At 38.0% G+C, this 23,309-nt stretch overlaps 1 protein-coding gene across 3 annotated transcripts in view; it reads right to left on the bottom strand.

Annotated features, from left to right (window-relative positions):
* Positions 1-23,309, bottom strand: part of USH2A (usherin) — a 734,839-nt gene that overhangs the window by 231,796 nt on the left and 479,734 nt on the right. For all 3 annotated transcript variants that reach the window (XM_025927811.2, XM_086694483.1, XM_086694484.1), the window contains exons 41-43: positions 15,869-16,497; positions 4,772-5,106; positions 3,760-3,882 (exon numbers count right to left, since the gene is read on the bottom strand). In XM_025927811.2, coding sequence (XP_025783596.2) covers positions 3,760-3,882; positions 4,772-5,106; positions 15,869-16,497 — 1,087 coding nt within the window. The remainder of the gene's footprint in view (positions 1-3,759; positions 3,883-4,771; positions 5,107-15,868; positions 16,498-23,309) is intronic.

Genomic DNA, 23,309 nt, shown 5'->3' with positions numbered 1-23,309 from the left:
CACACGGAGGCCTCTTTTCCGACTGTCATTGTGAAAGAAAACAGACATTTATAAATAATATAAAGGAACAGGAGTTAGAACATACCACCCTTTATAAACTTAATCACAGCTAAGTTATTATAATCTACAAGTCATAATCTGTTATTTCTTATAACTTGTTCTTCCTACATCAAATCCGAAACAAAAAAGGAGGGCATGCCATCACTGTGTTCTTGGTAGTTTTGTTTGATCACTCAGAAAACAAGGCACTGCAAATCATGAGCGTGGGCTGATGCTAACAGTGAAGGAGGTCGCTGCCCCCTTTAAACCCTGTCGGGCTCACCTCAGCAGCATCAGATGATAACAGCATGTTTACCAGGTTTTCCAAGTGATGAAAATGTCAGGGAATCCGAAGTTATGGTTCCCCCAACAACCATAACTTGGCTGTTTTGCACTATTAAGGAAGGAAAGTTAGAAACTGACATGTCATATAAACCTAGAGTTACTTGAGTTTGTCTACACAGAGCAAAATTCAATAATGAGGCAACTTGGATGTGTAAGTCAGACAAAATCACCCCTTACCCAAGATGAACATAAGAACAAAAGAATTTTTGTTTCAACTAAATTATCTAGGTAGTTAGCTCCAAATATTCCATTTGGTACATGGAGATATAAAGGAAAAAAAAAACTACCAGAATGATTTGAATTTCAGAATATAAAAACAATTTAGATAATTGCTATGCTTTCTATAGATCACACACACGTAGCTAACCAGAATATACCACTGACCAAGGGAATTGACCTCAATTTATATTTACACTCACAGATACATCCCTAAAGGGATGCCCAGTGAACCTCAAGTTAATTGTACTTTTTATATCAAGAGAAGGTCCATTTTTAAAGCTGATTCTAGATGTAGCTATGGTGATATCAGGTCAAGTTGGAAAGAAACACTTCAATGTTCCACTTATTTATGTATATGTAAGGTAAGAAGGAAATAAGGAATGGTGGAGTCTGAGGTGAATAGGAAATTTCATATTCTTCGTAAAGGCATTAGATTTCAATTACGCCCCCCACCCTAAAAACAGCCAGCCAAACTAGTCAGCAAGACGAATCAAAGCCAAAGGGTAGGGTCATTGAAGAGCTGCTAGACAGGTGTGTAACAAAGTGAGCTGAGGGCTCAGGTCCTCTCCTCTGCGATCTGAGAGGCTGCTAGTTTACCAGCAGGGGTGATGAACCCTGACTGCCAGCAGTCAAGGTGGGTAATGGCGGCATCTACCAAAAAAGATCACTTCTTAACAGAAAAACAGTCACAGCCCATAGTGCCCACCAGTGGACTAATTTCCAGTTTTCTCTCAGAGTTTTGAGAGAACCCTCCATGGGCTAAAGGGGCCTCTAGCTTTGTTTGGACTTATAAAGGATATAAGACTAAAAAAAAAATTCTCATAATATGAAGACACACTCCATTTATTTTTAATATTAAAAAGAAATGCATATTGTTTCTTATCACACGCCACTTACATGGGTCATATCAATTATTTGAATAAAAAAGAATTTTTTTTTGCTAGTCCTAGCAGAAAACAAAACAAAACAAAACAAAAAAACAGAACAAAAAACCCTTGACATTTAGCATTATGAGGCTAGTCAAAATACCTCCTCAGCACATTGGTTAGATGTATACTTCCCTTCTAGAAGCAGCTGTCAACAAAGTGGTTATGTCACCTTATGTTTCACTTTAATTTGTGGAGATTTAACTATATTTCTTTTCTTACATCTTAGATTTGGACCTCTCATTAAAAATTCTTAAAGGCATCACTAAAAATTCAATAATAAATGTTTGACTCTGGTCCAATTCTTTAATAAGTTTTCATTTCTTCTATAAAGAAACATCAACTTTCTGAGATTTATTCTCTTTTTCAGACGAACATCTCATGGCTAAACATCTGACTGTAATGTTAAATAGTCAAGTCCTATTTATATTGGAAAATGCTATATTTAAGGCACTTAGAGTTCACAGATCATAGAAAGCTACTTTTCTATATGATTTCCCTAGGCAGTGTTGGTGACTATGCAGTTAACTGAGATGAAAGCAATTAATACGTGTACAGCCATGTGTGTGATGTGTTTTCCTCCACTAGAGTGTGAGATCTTTGAGGGCAAGAGTTATGCTGAATTCACTTTTGTTTCTCATCCCCGTGCCTTTCAGCATATAGTAAGCAAGAAGAAATAATTACAGAACGATGTGGGGTTAAGTGAATAATGAACCCAAAATAGTGGAGAATAGTCTAGTGACCATGATGATTGAGGTTGGACTTACAAAAATGGCAACTTCCTGGGGTTCACTCTATTGCTTCATCAGATTTACATGTTGCTTCCCCCCAAGAACCTTAGAATATCTGTAAGGTTTTCCCCACCACAATCCTTTAAGATGGACAGGGGATTTTCCTTGGTTTTATCCATTCCCCAAAGATAATAACACTACAATTAATATTCCTAAGGCACAGAGAAATGAAATAACTCACTGTTTACTGAGTTACTGTCTTCTTTCATTTAACAACCATCCGAGGGCCCACCACGTGCCAGGCAGGATGCTAGGGACTGAGGGTACGGGGGTCACCAAGAGAAAACCCTGCCTCACGGTGGATCTGACGATACAGTGGGGTGTCCAGCCAAGCAGCCAGGCCAGTACATTACAGTGACAATAGTGATATGTGAGGGCGTTTGAAGGATACATGAAAGGGGCAGCTGAGTCAGACCAGCAAGAGTGAGCAGGGAAGCCCACTTTCCGACCCGGATGTGAAGGGTAATCTAGTCAGACAAAAGGGAGAGGACGGCAATGGGTGGGAAGGTGAGTTAGCAAGTGGTCCATGTCAGAGGCACTGGAAGTGATGTTCATGAGGCTGGAAGGGAGCCCAGGTGGGGAAGGGGGGCGGGGGAGGCAAGGCCAGAGCTGTAAGCAGAGTTCAGGGTAGAGCTAGTCAGTGGGGCATCCAGGAAAATGATTAAGCTGATAGAAAAGTCATTAAAAAAATGTGTCTGAAAAGTGTTCATAAAATCATATTCGCGGGGTTTTTTGTTGTTGTTTTGCTTTTGTTTTTCTTTTGCAATCTGATTGCATTGCTTGGACTCAGCAAAGCTGAGAAGTCATTTGATCCCATCCAATCTCATTTTATAGACAACAAAAGTTAAGCCCAGAGAAAGTAGGTGACTTGCACAAGGTCACAAACCTGGCTCTCCAGCTCAGGGTGACACAGACCCAGATCTGCGGTTCCTCCCGCGCACTGCTCTCTGCTGACATTGCCTAGTTGCCTGTTTCCTGGTTCCTTTGAACCCTCGGTCGAATTCTTCCATGTCCCAGGTGTGCTAAGTAAATAATTTTTGTGTGGACTGAATCTATTATAACAATTATTTTCCAGAAGTTATAGTAAACATGTTGTAAGTGCCCAGTCATTCCCCCCGTTTCGAATATGCTTGCTATTTCCAAATTCTTCAATTAACTTTTCATGTCTTGCTGGAGCTGTGATAAAGGCAATAGGTTAAGGCTCCAACATGTACAAGTTCGACTTCAAAAGGCTTATTTTAAGCATACAGTTAAGATGGCAAACATTAAACATGCTGACCGTTGCAGTTCGATGATTAATGCCACAGATAATAACCGAACATGTTTTATTGCACAACTGATAACATGCTCACACAATGAAGACACTAAGATACTTTGAACTATTCAACGTGCCCAAGACTAAATGCCAGCATTTGTTTTTATAGTTTTTGTAATCTCACCTGCTAAGACCCTTATCTTCATAAAACCACTGGGTTCCTGAATAAATATTGTGCCACAGATTTAAATCTTCTGGGGGATTTGATGCAAGTGGTTGCTGGATTTTACGTCTGAGAAGCTCATATCTAAAGCAAAAGACAAGCAGAAACATCAGGATTATCTCAACTAATGTTATTACCAAAATTCAGGTTGTTTCATGGTATGAGTGTCTGGGATGTGCATGTAAACGCAAAGAAAACATCTTAATTTACAATCGCGAAGTTTTTTCCAGATAGTCATTGCCTTCTAGCTCAAGATTCACATATTCAATTATTTTGAAACAATCAGCTACATTCACATTTTACTATTATCAGTAAGAATGATAACATTTTAGATTTCTTCTATTTCAGATTTGCCAAAACTTTATCGCCAGTTTCACACAAAGTAGAAATACAAAATGCTTGTAAAGGTAATGACTTCCTAAGACTTCAACCCATCAGGGCTTTATAAATAATGATAATATTATCAACTTGCTGCTCTTGGCTAAGTGTCAAGTGTAGGCTGTTAAAAAGCTATTTCAGAATCACACACTTCCCTTTCATCTTATCTATGTCCCTGACCACATTCTTTACAAGTTTCCAGATAATAATACCATGCCAAGGAACTACTGTGCTAGCTTTGGAATTTTGAGGCATATTTGTGTAAATGTATTATTTAGAACATGCATCAAATTTGCCTAACATATAATTAAAATCTATTCTGAAAATCAAGAGAAGGATCACATCAAAGATTGTTAGACAACAGTGATTGTTGTTTCAAGGGGTTTTAGAGCTTCACAAAATTATATTTTGATCTTGATGAACTTCTATGGCTCTATATAAGTCAAGATATGCAATATGAAATTGTATTCAAGTTATGAGTGGGGACATCCAATCAGGAATTAGTTCTGCATTCGTACATGAGTAAAAGTCTCTTTCCTTCCCTCCTTGAGACAAGAACGTAATAGAATCCAAAAGCACAGTCACTTTCTCTTACCTCAAATCGGGTCCGTTTGGTCTGGATGGTGGCTGCCATGAAATCCCAACATATGATTCGCTCAGTGGAATCGCCAACAACGGGTTAATGCCCTGAGGTAGGGTGGGGTGGGTGGTCACATGGGTAGGTAAACTCTCTGTGCACCCTCCTAGGTACCCGTTACCTCCTGAACAAGCCACAATGGTGACAGAATAATTAGTGAAGGGAATCAGATGAGTAATTACTTGACTTAACACTGAGGAAGTAACATTGGTTATTGTGATGTGAGGGTCGGGCATGCGGATCTCATAGCTAAGCATGTCTCCATTTTGGATGAGTGGGGGTTTCCAAGTGACCTGAAAGAAAAGATAAATTTAGAATCAGTGTGACAACACAGGAACAGAGCAAGTGAACTTCACAAGGCCTAGAATTTTGCTCTGTCTTGTTTTCACGTAAGTCACTTTCTAAATGCCTCCTTTCGACTTAGCCTTTTGCACTAGACAGTAATGAAGGGTTTGGGATCAATTAGCAGTACACCAGGAACCAAATGAAATGCTGTTTCCTGGGTTTAGCTTTTAGTCGTGATACTTTCTAGGACTGTCAGACTAATACACACCTTGGCGATTCATCTCCACTGTGGGTGTTCGAAAGGACACAGAGCACACACATGGAGAAAATTCACACATCCACATGCATCAATGGGGCAGCGGCAGGATTTGACAGTTTTCTTGTTTACAGCTCAATTAAATGAAATATCAGAACTCCCTGCTTTGCATTGTTAGTGTGTACTCTAAATATGTAACTACCCTCTTTTTCTTTCTTTCTTCTTTTCCCTTTTTGGACTGTGGGGGTGGACGACCATTCTTTGCATTTTCTGAGGATGCACAGTTGAGTTCCTGAATCTCAAGTGTGCATAATGCAAAAAGTAAAGCAACAGCAACTTCTATTGTCAAAGACAAGAGATAAGCTTTTAAAATGGCAAGCAAAGGATGATCCTATTTAACTAACACATGGGCCTCAGCATGAGAAAGAAAGAAACATTTTGTGATGAGATACTACATTGTTTAATATTCCTTTTACTTTTTTTTTTTTTTTTTTTTTGGCTAAATTTTGTAAGGCTGTAGTGGTAACACACTCATGCTTTGAAGGTAAAAGAGCCCTAATAAAATGTACATAGGCCATTAAAAAATCACTTTTTTACATACTATTCTGGTTCATCTCTCATCATTACCTTGCAATGTTCCTTAAAGTTTAGAGTACGTATTTCATCTCCTAAATAGACTGTATGATTCTGGATGGCAGGGCCTAAATTGTATACCCATTTAATGTCATGCACGCAGAGATGGAGTATTATATTCTTTTCCTTAGCCTACAGTTATTTGGAAAATTTAAAAGACAGATTTCCACAGAGTAATATGTAATGATATCCACATTTGTAACTCTATACAAAATCAAAGTCAGAAAGAAGTAATAGAAAAATTCGAATAGAGAAGAATTGACCAACATTTTCTATCTTAAATCAAAGAGAAAACAATTTCCTCCAGAAGGAATATCACCTGAGATTTCCAGAGGGCATTCTTACTGGTAAGTGGCAGCAAAGTGGGCTCCCGCCACATGTCAGTGGGCTAGTTGCTTGCTCACCGCTGTCCTCATTTAGAATTAACAATGGCCCAATACCTACTCAGATTTTACTACATGGTTTGAAATCATTGCTAATTTGAAAAACTTCTTCTTGGAGTGGCCCACACTGTTTTCGGGTGGAAAGAAGTTTTAAATGTGTACCTTATGAGCATAGCAGATTTGTCTGGATGTAGAGAACATCAAAGAAACCTAAAGAGCAAAGGTTGTAGAAGAGACATAGGATTCTATTTGTTTTGTAGGTGCAGTGCTCTGTGGATTCAAAAAATGAGTCAAGGTCAAACTCAGGGGACTTCTTGATGCTTGTAACGTAAATGAAAAATGGAAGGGTTATGACAGCTAAATTCAACCTGACTGATACGTGGAATACCACTTTTTTTTTTTTTTGCCTCTCGAGCCAGAACATTCTGAGTTCAGGTCAAGGTTTGGCAGCACTTGAAAGAATTAAAACTTAGGAGATTGTCTGTGCAGTTGAGCTAACAGTGAATTGATTTGGAAGTTGGTATTCAGACTGAGAAAAAGCACTCATAAGATAAAACTTGAATAAGATATCCAGAAGAGATTAAAAGATTTGATGTAATGATTCTGAAGACAGTCATTTGAAGATCTTTGGGGAAAAAATCCCTATTTTCTATACTATAAATGTTTACATCTGAAAATTACCTATTTTTCTCATTTAAAAACTACAGAGTTAGGAAAAAAAACCTCTTTTTGACAGTAGTGAGTTGGAAGACATGAATCCGCTTCTACAGAAATTTTTAGAAGGACTTTTATGTGAAGAAGACCATTGTTCTCATAGTTGGTAAGCTAACAGAAATGGTTTCTAACTTGGTTACCTTCCTGAAAATATCCCGGAGCCATTATTAAAAATAAATGCATTCAAGATTTTTAAGTAGCCAGCTACCTAAATATTCTATTCTATTCTTTCCTATGCTCAAGATCACATTTACTACAGTGCAGGAAAAAATGTATGAGACTGAAATTTTCAGTCTGCTTAATTTCCCATGTTTTTTTTTTTATGTATCCATTGTCTACAGGAAGGATTATGAAATATTGTTGCATCTCAGAAAACCCAGATCAAAGAGCATGTTCCTGGCCTGAATAAACAAGAGATGCACTCTCTAAAACAAGAATTTTACACTGAAATCTTTTACATAGAATTATAGTCTCTTACTAGAAATATAATGTTTATTTCAGAGATGCCCTGACTACCATAATTATTTATTTTAGTTGAGTGGTACATAATTGTTTAGATTTCCATTTTTCTGTTTAGTTATTATTTTTCAGAAAAAAAGAACAGGTGGGTAGCTGGTTAAGTGTTTAAGGAGCAACTGACTTGAACCAACTCTTTCAGATCCCTGAAGAGTAGCTTCCCTTAAAGAATCAAGGCACCTCCAGGGTGCCTGGGTGGCTCAGGTGGTTGAGCATCTGACTCTTGATCTTGGCTCAGGTCACGAACTCATGGTTGTGGGATCGAGCCCTGCATTGGAGCCTCAGTGTGGAGCCTGCTTGAGATTCTCTCTCTCTCCCTCTGCCCCTCTCCCCTGCTCTCTCTCTAAAATAAAATAAAATAAAAAGATTAAAATTAAAATTAAAAAAAATAATTAAGGCACCTCCAAAGATCCCTACTGTAAGCAAAAATTTATGAATGCAGGTCAGTTGATTGGCCTCTGGCCTGAAAAAGTAACACAAATGAATATTGTAACTTTCTTCCTTTTTTAACTCCATCAAACTATATTTAAGAACTTTATGAAGATTCATGAAGATTGACATAGTGGGTTGAGAATGGGTTCAGAATCAATGTCCCTGATTGGTGATCCAGACTATTCAACTGAAGCTGTGAGACTTTGAGCAAAATACTTAACATATCTGAGCCTCAGTTTCCTTCATGTCTAATGTGAAGAGACCATCTTTGCCTTCATGTCTATATACGATTGCATAATTCTAGCACTAGTTCATACAACGTGTGAGTATACAAGGACCAAGGGTGTGGACCATTTGACTCCATATAGCAACTCCTCTTGACAACAGACTCCCCGGCAAAGCTTCTCTTACAGAACAAGGTGTATAATAAGTATTTGTTGAAATAAACTTAAATTTCTCTTTCAGAATATCATCCCTTTCTTTTAAACTTACATAAATTTGTACACTTTCTCTCATGGCAAGATACAAATCTAATATCTTAAATGAAAACCTACTGTTAATGTACATATGAAAAGTGGGGTGTGGCCCTTTACCTCTGCCTCGTCCCATGACCTCTCCATGGCAGGCTACCCTCCTAAATTGAACAGGTACTATCTTGGGATATAGTGTTTCATTCTTTCTGGTATGCTCAGATAAGCAAAGCAAATATACCCACATATATGTAAGCTGTCTCTCTTTAATTTTTTTTTTACCAAAAAAAAGTTTATTCTATTCCTACTAACCTGTAACTTAATTTTTACACTTAACAATAGACTACAGGCATATTCGTTTTTGTTTTTTGTTTTTTGCCATTACATAATACTCCTTTCATGATTGAAAACAAATTATTCACTTTTTATCCTATTGACATTTCTCTACTGCTAAAAACAATACTTTAAAATGTATATATACATATCATTGTATTTATTTTTTATTGGATAGATTAGCAAGAATTGCTATGCCAAAGGTGTGTTATGTTTAATTTTAATGATTATTGATGGATTACTTTCTGAAAGGTTGAGGTAATTCACTTTATTGCAGAAAATGAAAGAAAGTGTCCATGATCTGTATCCTCATAAACTATTAAAACTACCACTCTTTTTAGTTTGTGCTTATGTATTACTTATTATTTTACTTAGTTCTTAATTATTACTTAATTATTTCTCCAATTAGTTTGCATTCTCTTTGCTTTTTTGTGAGCTATAAATATTTCCAAATATTATTGACACTTTACATATCTTCCTTCCTCTTTAAATTATCCATATTTTATACATTATTTTCTATTGAATTGTCTTTTAATCATAAATTATTAAAAAAGTAAATTATTAGACGTTCCTTATAGGAGACATGAATAGACACTTTTCCTTTTTTTTTTTTTTAATTTTTTTTTAGTGTTTAATTATTTTTGAGAGAGAGAGAGAGAGAGTGCGAGCAAGAGAGGGGCAGAGAGAGAGGGAGACTCAGAATCCGAAACAGGCTCCAGGCTCTGAGCTGTCAGCACAGAGCCCTATGCGGGGCTTGAACCCACAAACCATGAGACCATGACCTGAGCAGAAGTCAGACGCTTAACTGACTGAGCTACCCAGGCGGCCCTGAATAGACACTTTTCCAAAGGAGACATCCAGATGGCAAACAGATATATGAAAAGAGGCTCAACATCACTCATTATCAGGGAAATATAAATCAAAACCACGTTGAGATACCATCTCATGCCAGTCAGAATGGCTAAAAGTAACACCTCAGGAAACAACATATGCTGGTGAGGTTGTGGAAAAAGGGGAACTCTCTTGCACTGTTGGTGGGAATGCAAACTGATGCAGCCGCTCTGTAAAACAGGGTGGAGGTTTCTCAAAAAAATTAAAAATAGAACTACCCTACAACCCAGCAGTAGCACTACTTTTGGAATTTATACAAATGTAACAGGAGTGTGATTCATAGGGGCACATGGACTGCAATGTTTATAGCAGTGCTAGCAACAATAGTCAAATTATGGAAAGAGCCTAAATGTCCATCAACTGATGAATGAATAAAGAAGATGTGGTGTATATATATATATGTACATACATATACACACAATGGAATACTACTCGGCAATGAAAAAGATTGAAATCTTGCCATTTGCAACAACATGGATGGAAATGGAGGGTATTAAACTAAGAGAAATAAGTCAGAGAAAGACAGATATCATATGTTTTCACTCATATGTGGAATTTGAGAAACTTAACAGAAGACCATGGGGGAAGGGAAGGAAATAAGTTACGAACAGAGAGGGAGGCAAACCATACAAGACTCTTAAATACAGAGAACAAACTGAGGGTTGATGGGGTGGGGGGTTGTGGGGGTGGAGAGGTAGGCGATGGGCATTGAGGAGGGCACTTGTTGGGATGAGCACTGGGTATTGTACATAAGTGATGACACAGGAATCTACTCCTGAAGCCAAGACTACACTGTATGTTAGCTAAATTGACAATAAATTAAAAAATAAATAAATAAATAAATAAAAAATAAGTTCCTTCTATGTTATGGGGAAATAATCTATTATTCTATAATGTGTGTTACAGATTTTTCCCAATCTACCTCTTGGAGTTTAACTTTTTTTTTTTAATGTTTATTTATTTTGAGAGAGAGAGAGAGTGTGGTGGCGGGAGGAGGGGCAGAGACAGAGAGAGGGAAAAGAGAGTCTCAAGCAGGTTCTGTGCTGCCAGTGCAGAGCCTGATGCAGGACTTGATTTCACAATTCGTGAGGTCATGACCTGAGCTGAAATCAAGAGTTGGTCGCTTAACTGACTGAGCCACTGAGGGACCCACTTTTTTTTTTTTTTGGTGAGGGGGAGTCTTATGGCTTGTAAAAAACAAATTATTTTCTAGTTAAATATAACTGTATTTTCTTTTGAGACTTCTGAGTTTCTTTCTTTCTTTTTTTTCTTTAGAAAGAGCCCCCTAATCTTTAAATTATATGGAATTCTTCTTATTTTTTAAGATTTCTATTTTTAATGTTAAATTTTAAATTTAATTTTAATTTACTTATGATACAATGGAAAGATCGTTTTTTTTCTGACACATAGACTGTCAGCCGGTATCATTTTTGAAGCAAACCATTATTTCCCAGTGAAATAAAATGTTTCTTCTACAATAACTCAAGTTCCCATGTATACTTGTATCTGTGTCTAAAGTCTAGTCTGCTCCAATGACCATTTGTCTATTGTTATGCCAACCCCATACTATTGTCATTTAGTAGCTTTATAATAAGTGTAAATACTGAAGAAGATGTCACCTCAGTATACTTTTCTTCCATAACTTTCTAGAATATTTCAACTATTTAGTCTTCTTTATATAATTAAAGATCATTTTATCCAATTTGAAACAAAACATTATTGGCATTCTGATTTTGAATGATGTTAGGTGTATATGTCAATCCTAGAAGGACTGACATGTTGTGGAATTAACTCCTTCCATTTAGGAAGACAGCACGTTCTCCATTTGCTGTAGTGAGAAGTTGAGAACAGCACGTGCTCTTGGAACCACCATGGTGGGTAAGGCGACTCTTCTCTGTATGTAATCTTAAGCAGGTTACTTCATCTCTCAATTCTCAGTTTTCCTTCCTGTGAAATGGGGATAATAATAGTGTCTATCTGAGAGGGTGGGTTAAGGACTAAATGAGAGCAATTCCTGGAACTTAATATGAACTCAATAAATAGTAGTCATCATTATTATTTTGTTTTCTTCCATAAGATGTTATATAGAGATACATTTTATGGTTTGATTTAAGCAGACATCAAAGACTGGAATACTTCACAATTAGGTGATAATGGTGATGAAGACTCAACTCTCTTCACTTTGGGTTCTTATCAGATTTGTTTGTAAATGAGCAACATTAAGAGTACACACCCAAGTAACACAGTGAGCAGACACAATCTGGAGGGCACTATTGCTTCTTGTGACACGCACAACACAGCTGGTCCTTCAGTGGTCTGAGCCCAGCAAGGACTCTACTACATGAAGACTGAGAACTGCAGGACTGTTGTCTTTTATTCTGCTTTAGCTGTGGAAGGTGGGGCTGCACCCACGTCATCGCATTCAAGGAAGTTTGTTCATGACATCACATCATTACACAACTTAGTTATTCTTTTATTTATTTATTTTTTTGAGTAGGCTTCATGCCCAGCATGGAGCCCAACACAGGACTTGAACTCGCGACTCTGAGATCAAGACCTAAGCTGAGATCAAGAGTTGGATGCTTAATTGACTGAGCCACCCACGTGCCCCACAACTTAGTTATTTTTTTTTTATTAGTCCTGTATCATACTTAAGACTTAGTGAGTGCAGCAATCTTATAAATCTTTTGCTCTTATAAAGTGAAAAGAATTGTGTCTTAATCACCAGCAGTCTTATAAGTCAACTTTATCATAATCTGATTTTACATTGAAGTTTTGCTAGAAAAGGCTGCTGAACTTTACAAATCCTTTTTCTGTATCTATTGATAAGAATATATGATCTTTTTTCTTTGATTAGTTGATTAAGAAGTATATTGATAGATGTCCTGATTTTGAACCATTCTGACATTTTTGGAGTCAAGCCAAATTTGTCCTGGCATGCCATTCTTTTAATATATTCCTTAATTCAATTTGCTAATATTTTATTGAGAAGTTTTGGACGTATATTCATATATGAAATTAATCTATAGGTTACTGAACTATCTTTTTCAAGTATTGGTACAGCATTTTTACCAACTTTATAAAATGCAATAAATGTTCTTAAGTGATTAAATACCAAATAAAAGTGCATGGTTTTCATTTTTTAAATAATTTTTAAAAAATGTTTATTTATTTTGAGAGAGAGAGTGAGTGTGTGTGCATGAGTGAGGCCAGGGCAGAGAGAGAGAGAAACTCAAGCAGGCTCCACCCTGTGTGTAGCCCAACTCAGGGTTCTGTCTCGTGAATGGTGAGATCATGACGTGAGCCAAAATCAAAGAGGCTGACGCTTAACCAACTGAGCCACCCGGGCATCCCTAACAGCTTTAACTTTTTCAGATAACCTCTGTGACATCATATATTAGTTCTTTTCTTTATAATCAAACAATCAAATACAATGTTAAGAATTTGATTTTGGGGGTGCCTGGATGGCTCAGTAAGTTAAATGTACGACTCTTGATTTCAGCTCAGGTCATGATCTCACAGTCATGGGATCGAGCCCCATGTCTGGCTCAGAATGGAGCATGGACCCTGCTTGGGATGCTCTCTCTCTCTCTCTCTCTCTCTCTCTCACTCTCTCCCCTTCCTCACTTGCACACACGCTGTCTCAAGATACATAAATAAATGTAAAAAATATGATTTTGATATGCAGTGTGGTCTACAATTTTCCCTTCTTTAAGCTCAAATCTATGCCAAGTCATACCACACCTTTTTACACTTATTACTGTGTTACCTTGTTTTCTAGTTGGCTGAAGTAGGTGGAGTTTCCCTTGCTTTTCTGCTTAGACCGTGACTTCTCACTGGCAGCACGGTGTAGCAGTGAACAGAACACATGGCACAACACGGCAAGAACTAAGCAGAAATACCAATCCATTCCTGTTCTACCCCATCCTCTAGGCTGGTGTTCTTTCTTCTTAATCTGTTTTTTTTTTCCTTCTCCTAAGTCCTTGTCACTCTGGGAATGCCAATATTTATTTGTGTAGTTCTGTCTAAAATGCAAGCTCCGTGATAGTAGGGATTCTGTTTTGGTCTCTGGTGTATTCTCAGTACTAAAATAGGCACTCATGCAGGTGCGTTATTGCTCAATAAATGTTAGCGGAATTGAAGCTATTATTAGTGCTGTTGCTGTTGGTATTATCAAAAATTTCTTTCACCTAATACTCAGAATGACTCTCCGTGGTAAATGGTGAATGAATTTCTTAACCAGTGTACTAATGACGATACTTCTCATTAAGATTTTATGTATATGCCATTTTAACTTTTAAATATATTTTACAAAAAGAAATCACTGTATTGCAGTCACATGCCTTTGTGTACCAGATAAGCCACATCACCAGAAGATGTACTTTGGCAATCTTAAGATCTTCCTGAATATAATGTGAGTCAATAATACTGAAGCACAAATATGTCGTTTTAATATTTAAATACATATCATCCTATACTAGATTTAGTTGACTATTCCTAAAGCATCTCTTCATGGTTACCTTTTGATTTTCTAGTTGCAAATAAAATGAGAATTAATAAAAGGTGTGATTTTTTTAAAATTAGCATTAATATGCAGTGGCCATATATTTCAGGTACCTATATAGAGACTTTTAGATTCCTGACCTGGTCAGCGTGAGCCTGGGAAATTCAGCTTCCTAGCCAAGCTAAATAAATTTAACTCTAACAAGTGGACAAGCCATGTACGTTATTACATTCCTGGATAAGGTTACAAAATCAAAAGTTGGAATAAAAAAAAAAAGGAAGAAGAAAAAGCCAGGCCACTAGTTTTGGATACCTTTGATCATTATCTACATATGCTGAATCAAGCAGCCTTGTGCATGGAGACATTATTCTTCTGAAAATGTTTGTTCTTTTTAAAGATCTGACTCGTTATTAAACTTTTGTTATAAAGAATCCAGAAAAACGTCCATTTCATAGCTTTGCCTTTGAGAAGGGACAGTGTTTATGTTGCATTATATTGATTGGTAATGCTACTGACATCGTGCAAAATTCCCTCAGGATTACAACAAAAAGTTGTTTCTGGAATGGTTAATAACTCTAGGTTTGTTTGGGATTTTGTTTTGTTGTCTTGTTTTTCTTTTGAATGAAGAACAACTCCTAAGGTTGCTCAAGTCATGTAATAAGCATAGTATATCATATACTTCAAATTAATTTCCTTTTTAGCGTATTATCAACAGAATTCTACACACATTTGATATTGCTTTGACCGTGATAATGCTTGGACCAGCCTCTTCTTGAAACTAAAAAAGGCTTTTCCAAATAGATTTTAGTTTGTAGGTCAAATTAAATTTCTTCAACAATTTACACTATTTAGCAACACCTAGTGTTTGCTTTTGGTGGGGGAGAGAGAACACACAACATAGATCCAAGGAATAATCTCAACAGATGAACTTTGCTGTTATGCAAATATCCTTTGTTTTGTGCTCTGGTGAGCAAGCTACTGTACCAATGCTTTTGGCAGTGGTACAAGACTGAATCCATGGAAGCGTGTGCGTATTTACACAAAAGAGGCTTCTAAGCTACAGAACTCCCTCCTGTTTGGTTACACTAATTTCCCTTGAATGAAGTTTGTATGCAAGCCAAAACAATGGTAGTTATCCTGTCCTCTAGAGTTCATTCCCAGTAGAATGAAGTGAATAATTGAACACTTTCTAGATAGCCCAGGAATGCGCTATTTTTATTCCTTTCCCCATCATTTTGAGTCTTTGATCATTAAAAAAAAATCAGAATATGGATAATTGGAACTTTTGTTAGCATGCTAATCCATTCCTCCGCATTTCCCCATCTCTTCTCATTTTCTGATCTATTTAAATCTGACGTGGTGGTTAAGCTAAGCATCCCATTGTGGCATTCAAAGTATTTCAGGTGTGTGAGGCAAATGGAAGCATCTCGACAATATAATTAAGGGGATACAGGGAGAAATGAAAAACTGACATCGAATTCAAGATAGTTTGGGCCAAAGGCCAAAACCCAGTTTTTTCAGTGAATGCCTAAAATGGCAAATGTATGCGTTTTGTCAGTAGATGGCTCTGTTCAACACGGAGTCAATCCAGGGTAAATTCCTACGTCTGCAAAGGAGACAGAACACTCCGTGTCTTACCTCAGCTGAATCAGGTCCTAGCACATGCACCACAGGTGGCTGTACCCCAGCAGGTCGTGAGGGTCTTGTGGTCACTGCTACCCAATCACTGCCGTTCGTACCTCCATTAAGAGTGCTCATCAGTACCCTGTACTCATATTTTGTCCATGGGCTGAGAGCAGAAGTCTTGTCAATAAACCTCATAGAATGACTTCTTGGGAGAGTCACCAGGGTAGTAACTTCTTCCTCCCCTTGGGCTCTTCTGTCAATTGTGAAGTTCTCCACTAAACCGTTGGGGTGAGTAGGAGGTTGCCAAGATATAATCACAGATGTTGGGGTATCAGAGAACAACTCTGGACTTGGGATACCTTCTGGTGCATCTGGGAGTGTCCAGACAGTCTGGGACTCTGGTGAGAGGGAACACCCTTTTGAAGTACAGGCTTCCACTTGAAACTTATAGGCAGTATACGGGCGTAAATGGATCACCGTGCAATTAGTGACATTTCCAGAAGTTTTCCGGTAGAGATGACCGTGTTGGTAAATGTTATAGTGGGTAATGACCCCATTGCACTTTAAAGGATGTTGCCAGATGACTGACATCGTTCTTGACTTCACGTCCAGAAGAACTGGAGGGTCCATTGGTCCAGGTTCTATAAAGTAGAATAAATTCAAGAAGTGATATCTCTCGGAAACTTCCCACAGCTTCTCAAAATGAAGTTAAAATACCCCTCCTATCAAGGTATGAAATTCGTCAATTGGCAAAGGCCAATTAATAAATAAATAAATGTCATAAAGACAAGAACCATGACTGCTCATAAATGTGCAAGATGTACTCGTTGGATACTGCTGAACTAAACTGTCATTTTCCTTTCTAAGATAACTTCATTAAAATCATTTCTCTTTATTAAAGCTAATGATTAAAAATATCAGGAGGGCTTTTCTGAAATACAGATATTATTAGAGAAATATACAAGAGGGCTATGGTCAGCAAAGTTCCAGCTTCACCACATTTTTCTAGAGCCCCAGTAACTAATTATAATCAATAACACTATCATAACAAACCTGCATATTTTACAGCCCAGTAAAATCCTTCAGCATCTCTCATTATATATTCCATATTATACCTAGTTCTGTTTATCATTCTAATCCATGTTTTGCAATTTATCTACTCCCTGTTAATATTATAGGTGATTTTTTACTGTGACTGTGACAGAAGCTGCCGATTTAGCTCTTTCACCTACTGATAAATAAACAATGCACAGATCTGACCTTTAGGTTAACAGGTTTTATGCTTGCTCTACTCAGCACTCTAACTGATTCAATTATCATAAAGGTTCAGGAGGCTCCATGAATACTGAAAAAGGCCCACCATATGCCTGCCTAGGTGTTGTGGAACAGCAAATATTCTGCAGCCCTCCAGAGAAATTCCTTAATTGTAAATAATTTCACCATGCGACACAATCAAGTCACCTTGAATGCAAACCCCTCAGCCTGCGGAGGCAAAGTGTTATTTAAGCTTTACTGGGCTGCGTTAAATTCTGCAATTTGAAGGGCTGTTAAGTTTTTCAATTGAAATTTCATTTAAAATGCAGGTGCTTTTTATTATATGGAGGCTTTACTGCTCTCTAGGTACAAGCAAGAACACGGTGCAATAACACAAATCTGGCTCAATCACTGATCAGTAACAGCTGTAATTCCAGAACATTTAGCATTCTTATAAACCACGGCCTGAAATCTATAAATTGCTACAACAGATCAAGAAAATACTATATCCCCCTTTTCTGCCCACAGCAATTTTGACATTTATGAGATTTTTCTGTGAACATTAGATTTTATGGAAAATCTTTAGAGAAGATATACTTGGATTTAGTAATTGTTTAAAACAGCGTTGATTATGTGAGTGTGTGGACGTGATTCAGTGTTACACCCAAGGTTTAAATGTGAAATGCAACCACTGCTTCTCACAGTCAGCGACTACAGTAATAGCTGGTCATGTGAGCGTCCATAGGAACGCACTTTCGCACAACACGATCCACGTATTTGTCACCAACCGGACTGATGGTAGGGTCATAATTACTTTTTTGAGAGGAAAGACGTTGTACATTGTGCTAACCCTGAAATCAAGCCATTTCTGACCATTTGGTAATGCACCCGATTTGAGGAGAAAAATCCTGAAAGTACAGTGATTTTGATATGGATCGCATTTTCCGTGTGAGTCTGTTGTCAACTTTCTCTTTAAAGCTTTCTTAAAACCACTGTGACCTTTCTTACTTTTGATCTCTGATACATAGTAGCAGCCCCAATTACTATATCAAAACAGGGATACAGATCCTTTTTTTTATTCATTCTGGCCATCCAGATTTAGCTAAGAAGAAACAAGCGTGAGTCTCACAAGATGCCAATGTCGTTTTGGAACACCAGATCCTCTGAGATCAGGGTCCATAAAATCAGTGGCGGAGATTGAAGCCTTTATTGTCTTACCCTATGTCACCACCGCCCTCTAAAAAAGAATTAATATACATTTAAGAATCAGAATAATTTCCATTCGAGTTTTCAGCAGGGTCTTGCTTAATTAATTATGTCTCATTTGTACACTATCAAACTGTGAGCTTCTTCAGGAAAAAGGAGCAGCAATGACACAGTTTGTTCTCTGTTATGATGGGGATAAGCCTTTTATTTCTCCCGAATCGGATGATAGTTTTATAGGTGAAACATCGACGGTAATGAGATGAACTGGCACTTTAAGCCCTCACAGAGCACGAGCTCTCCTTAAAGATGATCTCTTATCTTGGGAAAGACGAGATGTTCAATTTCAATTTCATGATTTTTTTTCCCCTTAAAAGCCAGCATACATTTTATTAGCTTCCCGCTCTAGCTGAGTAGGCTTCCTGCGCTTGTTGCACGAAGGGTCCTTAAACTTGTGTGATTCAGGAGGGGAAGCTGAAAGCAGCCTCATTAGCTCCTTTGGCCGGGGAAGTGTTAAAACCTGACTCCCGGCACTCTTCCAATTTAGTGCTTTCAAATGATAAGCCGAATCATCTAATTCTATATACAAATCAACTGGCATGGAAAGGGTCACCACAATTATGTAAAACATGAGTAATAACTGTAATTGGGGTAGTTTGCTAATACAATAAAAAGCTCTGAACATGAGGAAAGTTATGCTCACAGCAGTAGCTATCACTTTCTAAAGTAAGAATTCATGGATGAAATGACATGAAAAAGATGGTTATAAAATTTTAATGGAATGATAAAAGGCAAAAGTCAGCCTCTCAGCTGAATTCTTAAAATCCCTATATATCACAATCAGCTCCTTAACTGTAAAATCAATGTGGAGTATAACATGTTGTCAATGCGGCTGTCACTGGAGGGGAGACTGGGAAGTATGACAGCCACACAGCTCAACTGGCCAGTGATGAAAATACAACTGTACAGCCCTCTCCGTGGGTGTAATTGTTTAGAGAACTCCCCCCACCCCCGCCGAGGTGGGAACGGGAGCATCCTTTCTGTTCAGATCACTGATTCATGTTTCAGGCCATTTCATTACAGCATTAATAACAGAAAGTAGCTTCATTTTGGCAAATGAAATTATCTTTTATGGGAAACTATTTTGCTCATCAGCTTCAAAAGGTCAGACGCAGCCTAAAATAGAGCTATAAAATTGTTAACAGAGGGGTCTGCTTATTTATTTTCATAGTCAGGTGTGAGAACTGGGAAGGGTGTGGGCGCACATGCACGCGCCTGCGGATGTGTGTGTGCGTAGGCATAAACGGTCTGAATGACTCACGCTTTCGGTGTGTATATAACTTCCAGTGGTTTCCATGGGCCTCCTACGCTCGTTCGCTATTAGCGTTACCCACGGAGCGCTCGGTTTTCCTGTTATGTTCTCATTATTGCCCTGGTGAAGCAGCTTCTAGTTACAAACTCAGTTTGAAAGCTCCTTTCAGTAATATTAACTCCACACAAGAATATCCCCCAAATTTGCCCATGAATTAACACGCAAGGTAGCAAATATATGGATGTATGATTATATAAAGCAATACGGTGTAAGCTAATTGTTAATATAGCCTTTTGATATTCACTCCTGATACGTTAGCAGAAGAGTGATGGATTCTAGCTTCTCTTTAATCATGAATTCTTTTATCAATTTATAATTTATACCCCAACTACTTTCCCAAGGGATTCCTGACAGCTCATAATAAGACTTAAGTGTAATAGGACCAGTAAAATAAAGAAATATTAATCTTGTAATGATAAAGGGCACAAGAGTTGTATCCCAAAACAAATATTAAAAATGGGTTACTCTTATTTTGCACAAAAATGAACATGCAGCTTCTTGACAACTGATAAAATAGGAAGTGGGCAGTGAAGCATAGGAATTGTTTAAGAAAGCTTGGCGAAATTGAAAGAATACCATTCGATAGTCTGTAAGGAGGAGAACCAGTACTGGGAAACTCTTTTTCTCCATCTCTCCCATGAGAGAGTGGAGGGAGTGTAGCTTAGGAAGAATGTTTTGATTTCTGAACTGGGGCATGTTTTGGGGTGAATGGCTTTGAATTCTTCTTTGAAAGTTTGGGACAGAAAATCAAAAGTGTCGATGTGAGAATTTATGAAAGCAGAAAAAAAAGCCCTAAAAGAATTGGAGGTTGCAGATTTAGAAGAACAGTATGCCTTACGTACCCAAAAGAGAGCCAAGAGCTCAGGGAGGAAATTGAGGCTGGGTGGATAGATTTTTCATTAATCAGTCCATCCTTTCAAAGGAGTTTCTATTGGTTGCTTTTAGCTTGGGTTCTTAGGATATTAAAATAAGAATGTAAAAATACTAATTAATATTTGCTTTTATTAATTCTGGAAATACAAGAATGTAGGGGGATGGAATCCATGCAACGGAAAACAAAGTATGTAGTGACATGGATACAGAACCATTTTGCTCTCCTAATCAGCAGATTAAATAATTTACTTCCTGGGGCACCTGGCTGGCTCAGCTGGTTAAGTGTCTGACCCTTGGTTTCGGCTCAGGTCATGATCTCACAGCTCCTGGGCTCAAGCCCCGCATTGAACTCTGTGCTGACAGGGCTGAGCCTGCATGGAATTCTCTGTCTCCCTCCCTCTCTGCCCCTCCCCAACTTGTGCTCGCTGTCTCTCTCTCTCTCTCTCTCTCTCTCTCTCTCAAAATAAATAAATACTAAAAAAAATTATCTTACATCATGGATCTTCTCGATAAAATAGATACCTGTAATCGCTAGTGGAAAGGATAAATGTGTCAGTTAATATTTAAAGCGATTATGAAGCCTAGTTAGAACGGAGAGAGCACAATAATTGTGCAACACTACTGAAACCCATAGTTCATATTTCTTCGTTCAAATAAAATCTACTGATGTGAATACGCTCCACCCTAACTTTCAAATGCTATGTTCTCTCATATAGAAGGTTTTTAAGGCCCAGATTGAGACTTTAACTTCCAAAACACACTGATAAAAAGATGTTTGCCGTGTCAGATAGATTTTAAAATTTAAATACTCCTAAGAGCACAAACACATTTACTCAATGATCTAGAAAAATCCTGCTCTAGAATTGTCTTCATTAATGAATCCAAATTTATGCCACAGTTTTACTTCTCCCTGTCACAAGACTCAGAGAGCTCACTCTCATTACAGGTTTCGAGAATAAGAAAAAGTGTTTTCCTTCTGGAACTCTCTTCCTATATATCCCTCCCCGCCTCATTTTGAAATAGACGTGATTTGGGGCTAGGAGACGCCTCTCGAATTAGAACATTCATTATCCTAGTGAAGACAGTCAGTGTTGAATCAAAGGGACAGCCAGCAGGCTGCCTCCGACCAAGGGAAAGAATGAGGATTGCTTTTGGGATTTCCTTCTCTTCCACCTGCCTCTCATCCTCGCCCACCTCTCATCCTCATACATACCCCTATCATCTCCCACTGAGGCTGAAACACTGGCAGCACACTATGCAAGCCATCCCCCCAGTCTCATGTGTCAGTGGACACCTTCAACGGCAATTACGGCTTCTGCCTTCTTCTGGGCCAATTGTGAGGAAATAAATTTGAAATTTAATATTTAAGTGAATTCCAAATATAAATCAGTCCCTATTCCTTCTCCTGATTCTCTCCTCAGGGAAGGCTTTCCTGACACCCCACGTTGAGGGAAACGCTCTGCCTCTGGGCTTGCTTGCATAGAAACCTCAGTTCTGTAGACTCTAACGATGGCTCTACTCTGTGTCCCCGTTGTCAGATAATGGATGCCTCAAGGAAAGAACAGCGTCTTAATCATCCTTGTAACTTTGATGTCTCTCTCGGTCCCTGGGACAGGGCAGGTACCCAGATAAAATTGGCTTGGTTGAATGTTCACGGATTTGCTTACATAAAAGTCTCTTTAATTAATACTTCCTGGAAATTTTGGGGCACCTGCTATAGATCAGATCCTCTACCAGGCCTGGGGTATACAGTCATCCCCCTTTATCTGTGGGGGATACATTGCAGCACCCCCAATGGATACCTGAAACTGCAGATTGTTCTGAGCCCTATACATACTATGTTTTTCCTATACATACATACCTATGATAGTTTACTTTATACATTAGGCACGGTAAGAGATTAACAGCAATAACGCATAATAAAAGAAAGCAAGATGGCAGATAAGGGGAAATTACGGTACAAAGATAAATGAGACAGAGCCTTGGGTCCTGAGAAGTTACAATTCAGAACGAGATGTTGATGGTGCACAATACAAATCAAAATTCTGCGGTAGCAATGAGGAAGGAAGACTTCACAGAGGAGGTGACATTTGAGCTGAGGCTTGATGAATGAGTAGATTTTGCCAGACAACAAACAAGGAACAAACTTGTTCCGTTCAATACAGATTTCAAGTAACATTGCAATGTCTTTCTTACTCCAGAAAAACCCCTGTTCCTTTGTAAACTGCCGTGAGAATCTCAAAGATGAATGAGGGAGCCGGGGATCAGATACTCAAAAACGCTGACAGAAAAAATAAAGCAGAATCCAGGTACTAGGATAACGACCCTCATTGCTTCCTTCTTTGTTCAAGGTGTATTTTAAGCGTGGGAAAAATAACAAGGTCTAATATAATGAATAAAGTGTGTTCAGAGTATTTAAAAACCATAAGAGACTCTCGAATGCTGAGAACAAACTGAGGGTTGATGGGGGTGAGGGGGAGAGAGGAAAGTGGGTGATGAGCACTGAGGAGGGCACCTGTTGCGATGAGCACTGGGTGTTGTAAGGAAACCAATTAGACAATAAATTATATTTAATATTAAAAAAATAAAATCCCACTGTGTAGGTGATAAGATACATACCCCTATCTATTAGCATACTCCAGGCCAACCTCATGAACAATCTGTCTGTTAGCAAAATAATGAGCTCATGAAAAATTATGTAAGTAAATCTACAAAATAAACTGCTTGAATCCCACAGACTTTATTTAATAA

This window comes from Puma concolor, chromosome E4, assembly GCF_028749965.1.
Source record: "Puma concolor isolate L17-30 chromosome E4, mPumCon1.1.hap2, whole genome shotgun sequence".
NCBI lineage: Eukaryota > Metazoa > Chordata > Mammalia > Carnivora > Felidae > Puma > Puma concolor.
The sequence above is the reverse complement of the archived record's forward strand: the minus strand, read 5'-3'. Positions and strand labels throughout refer to the sequence as shown.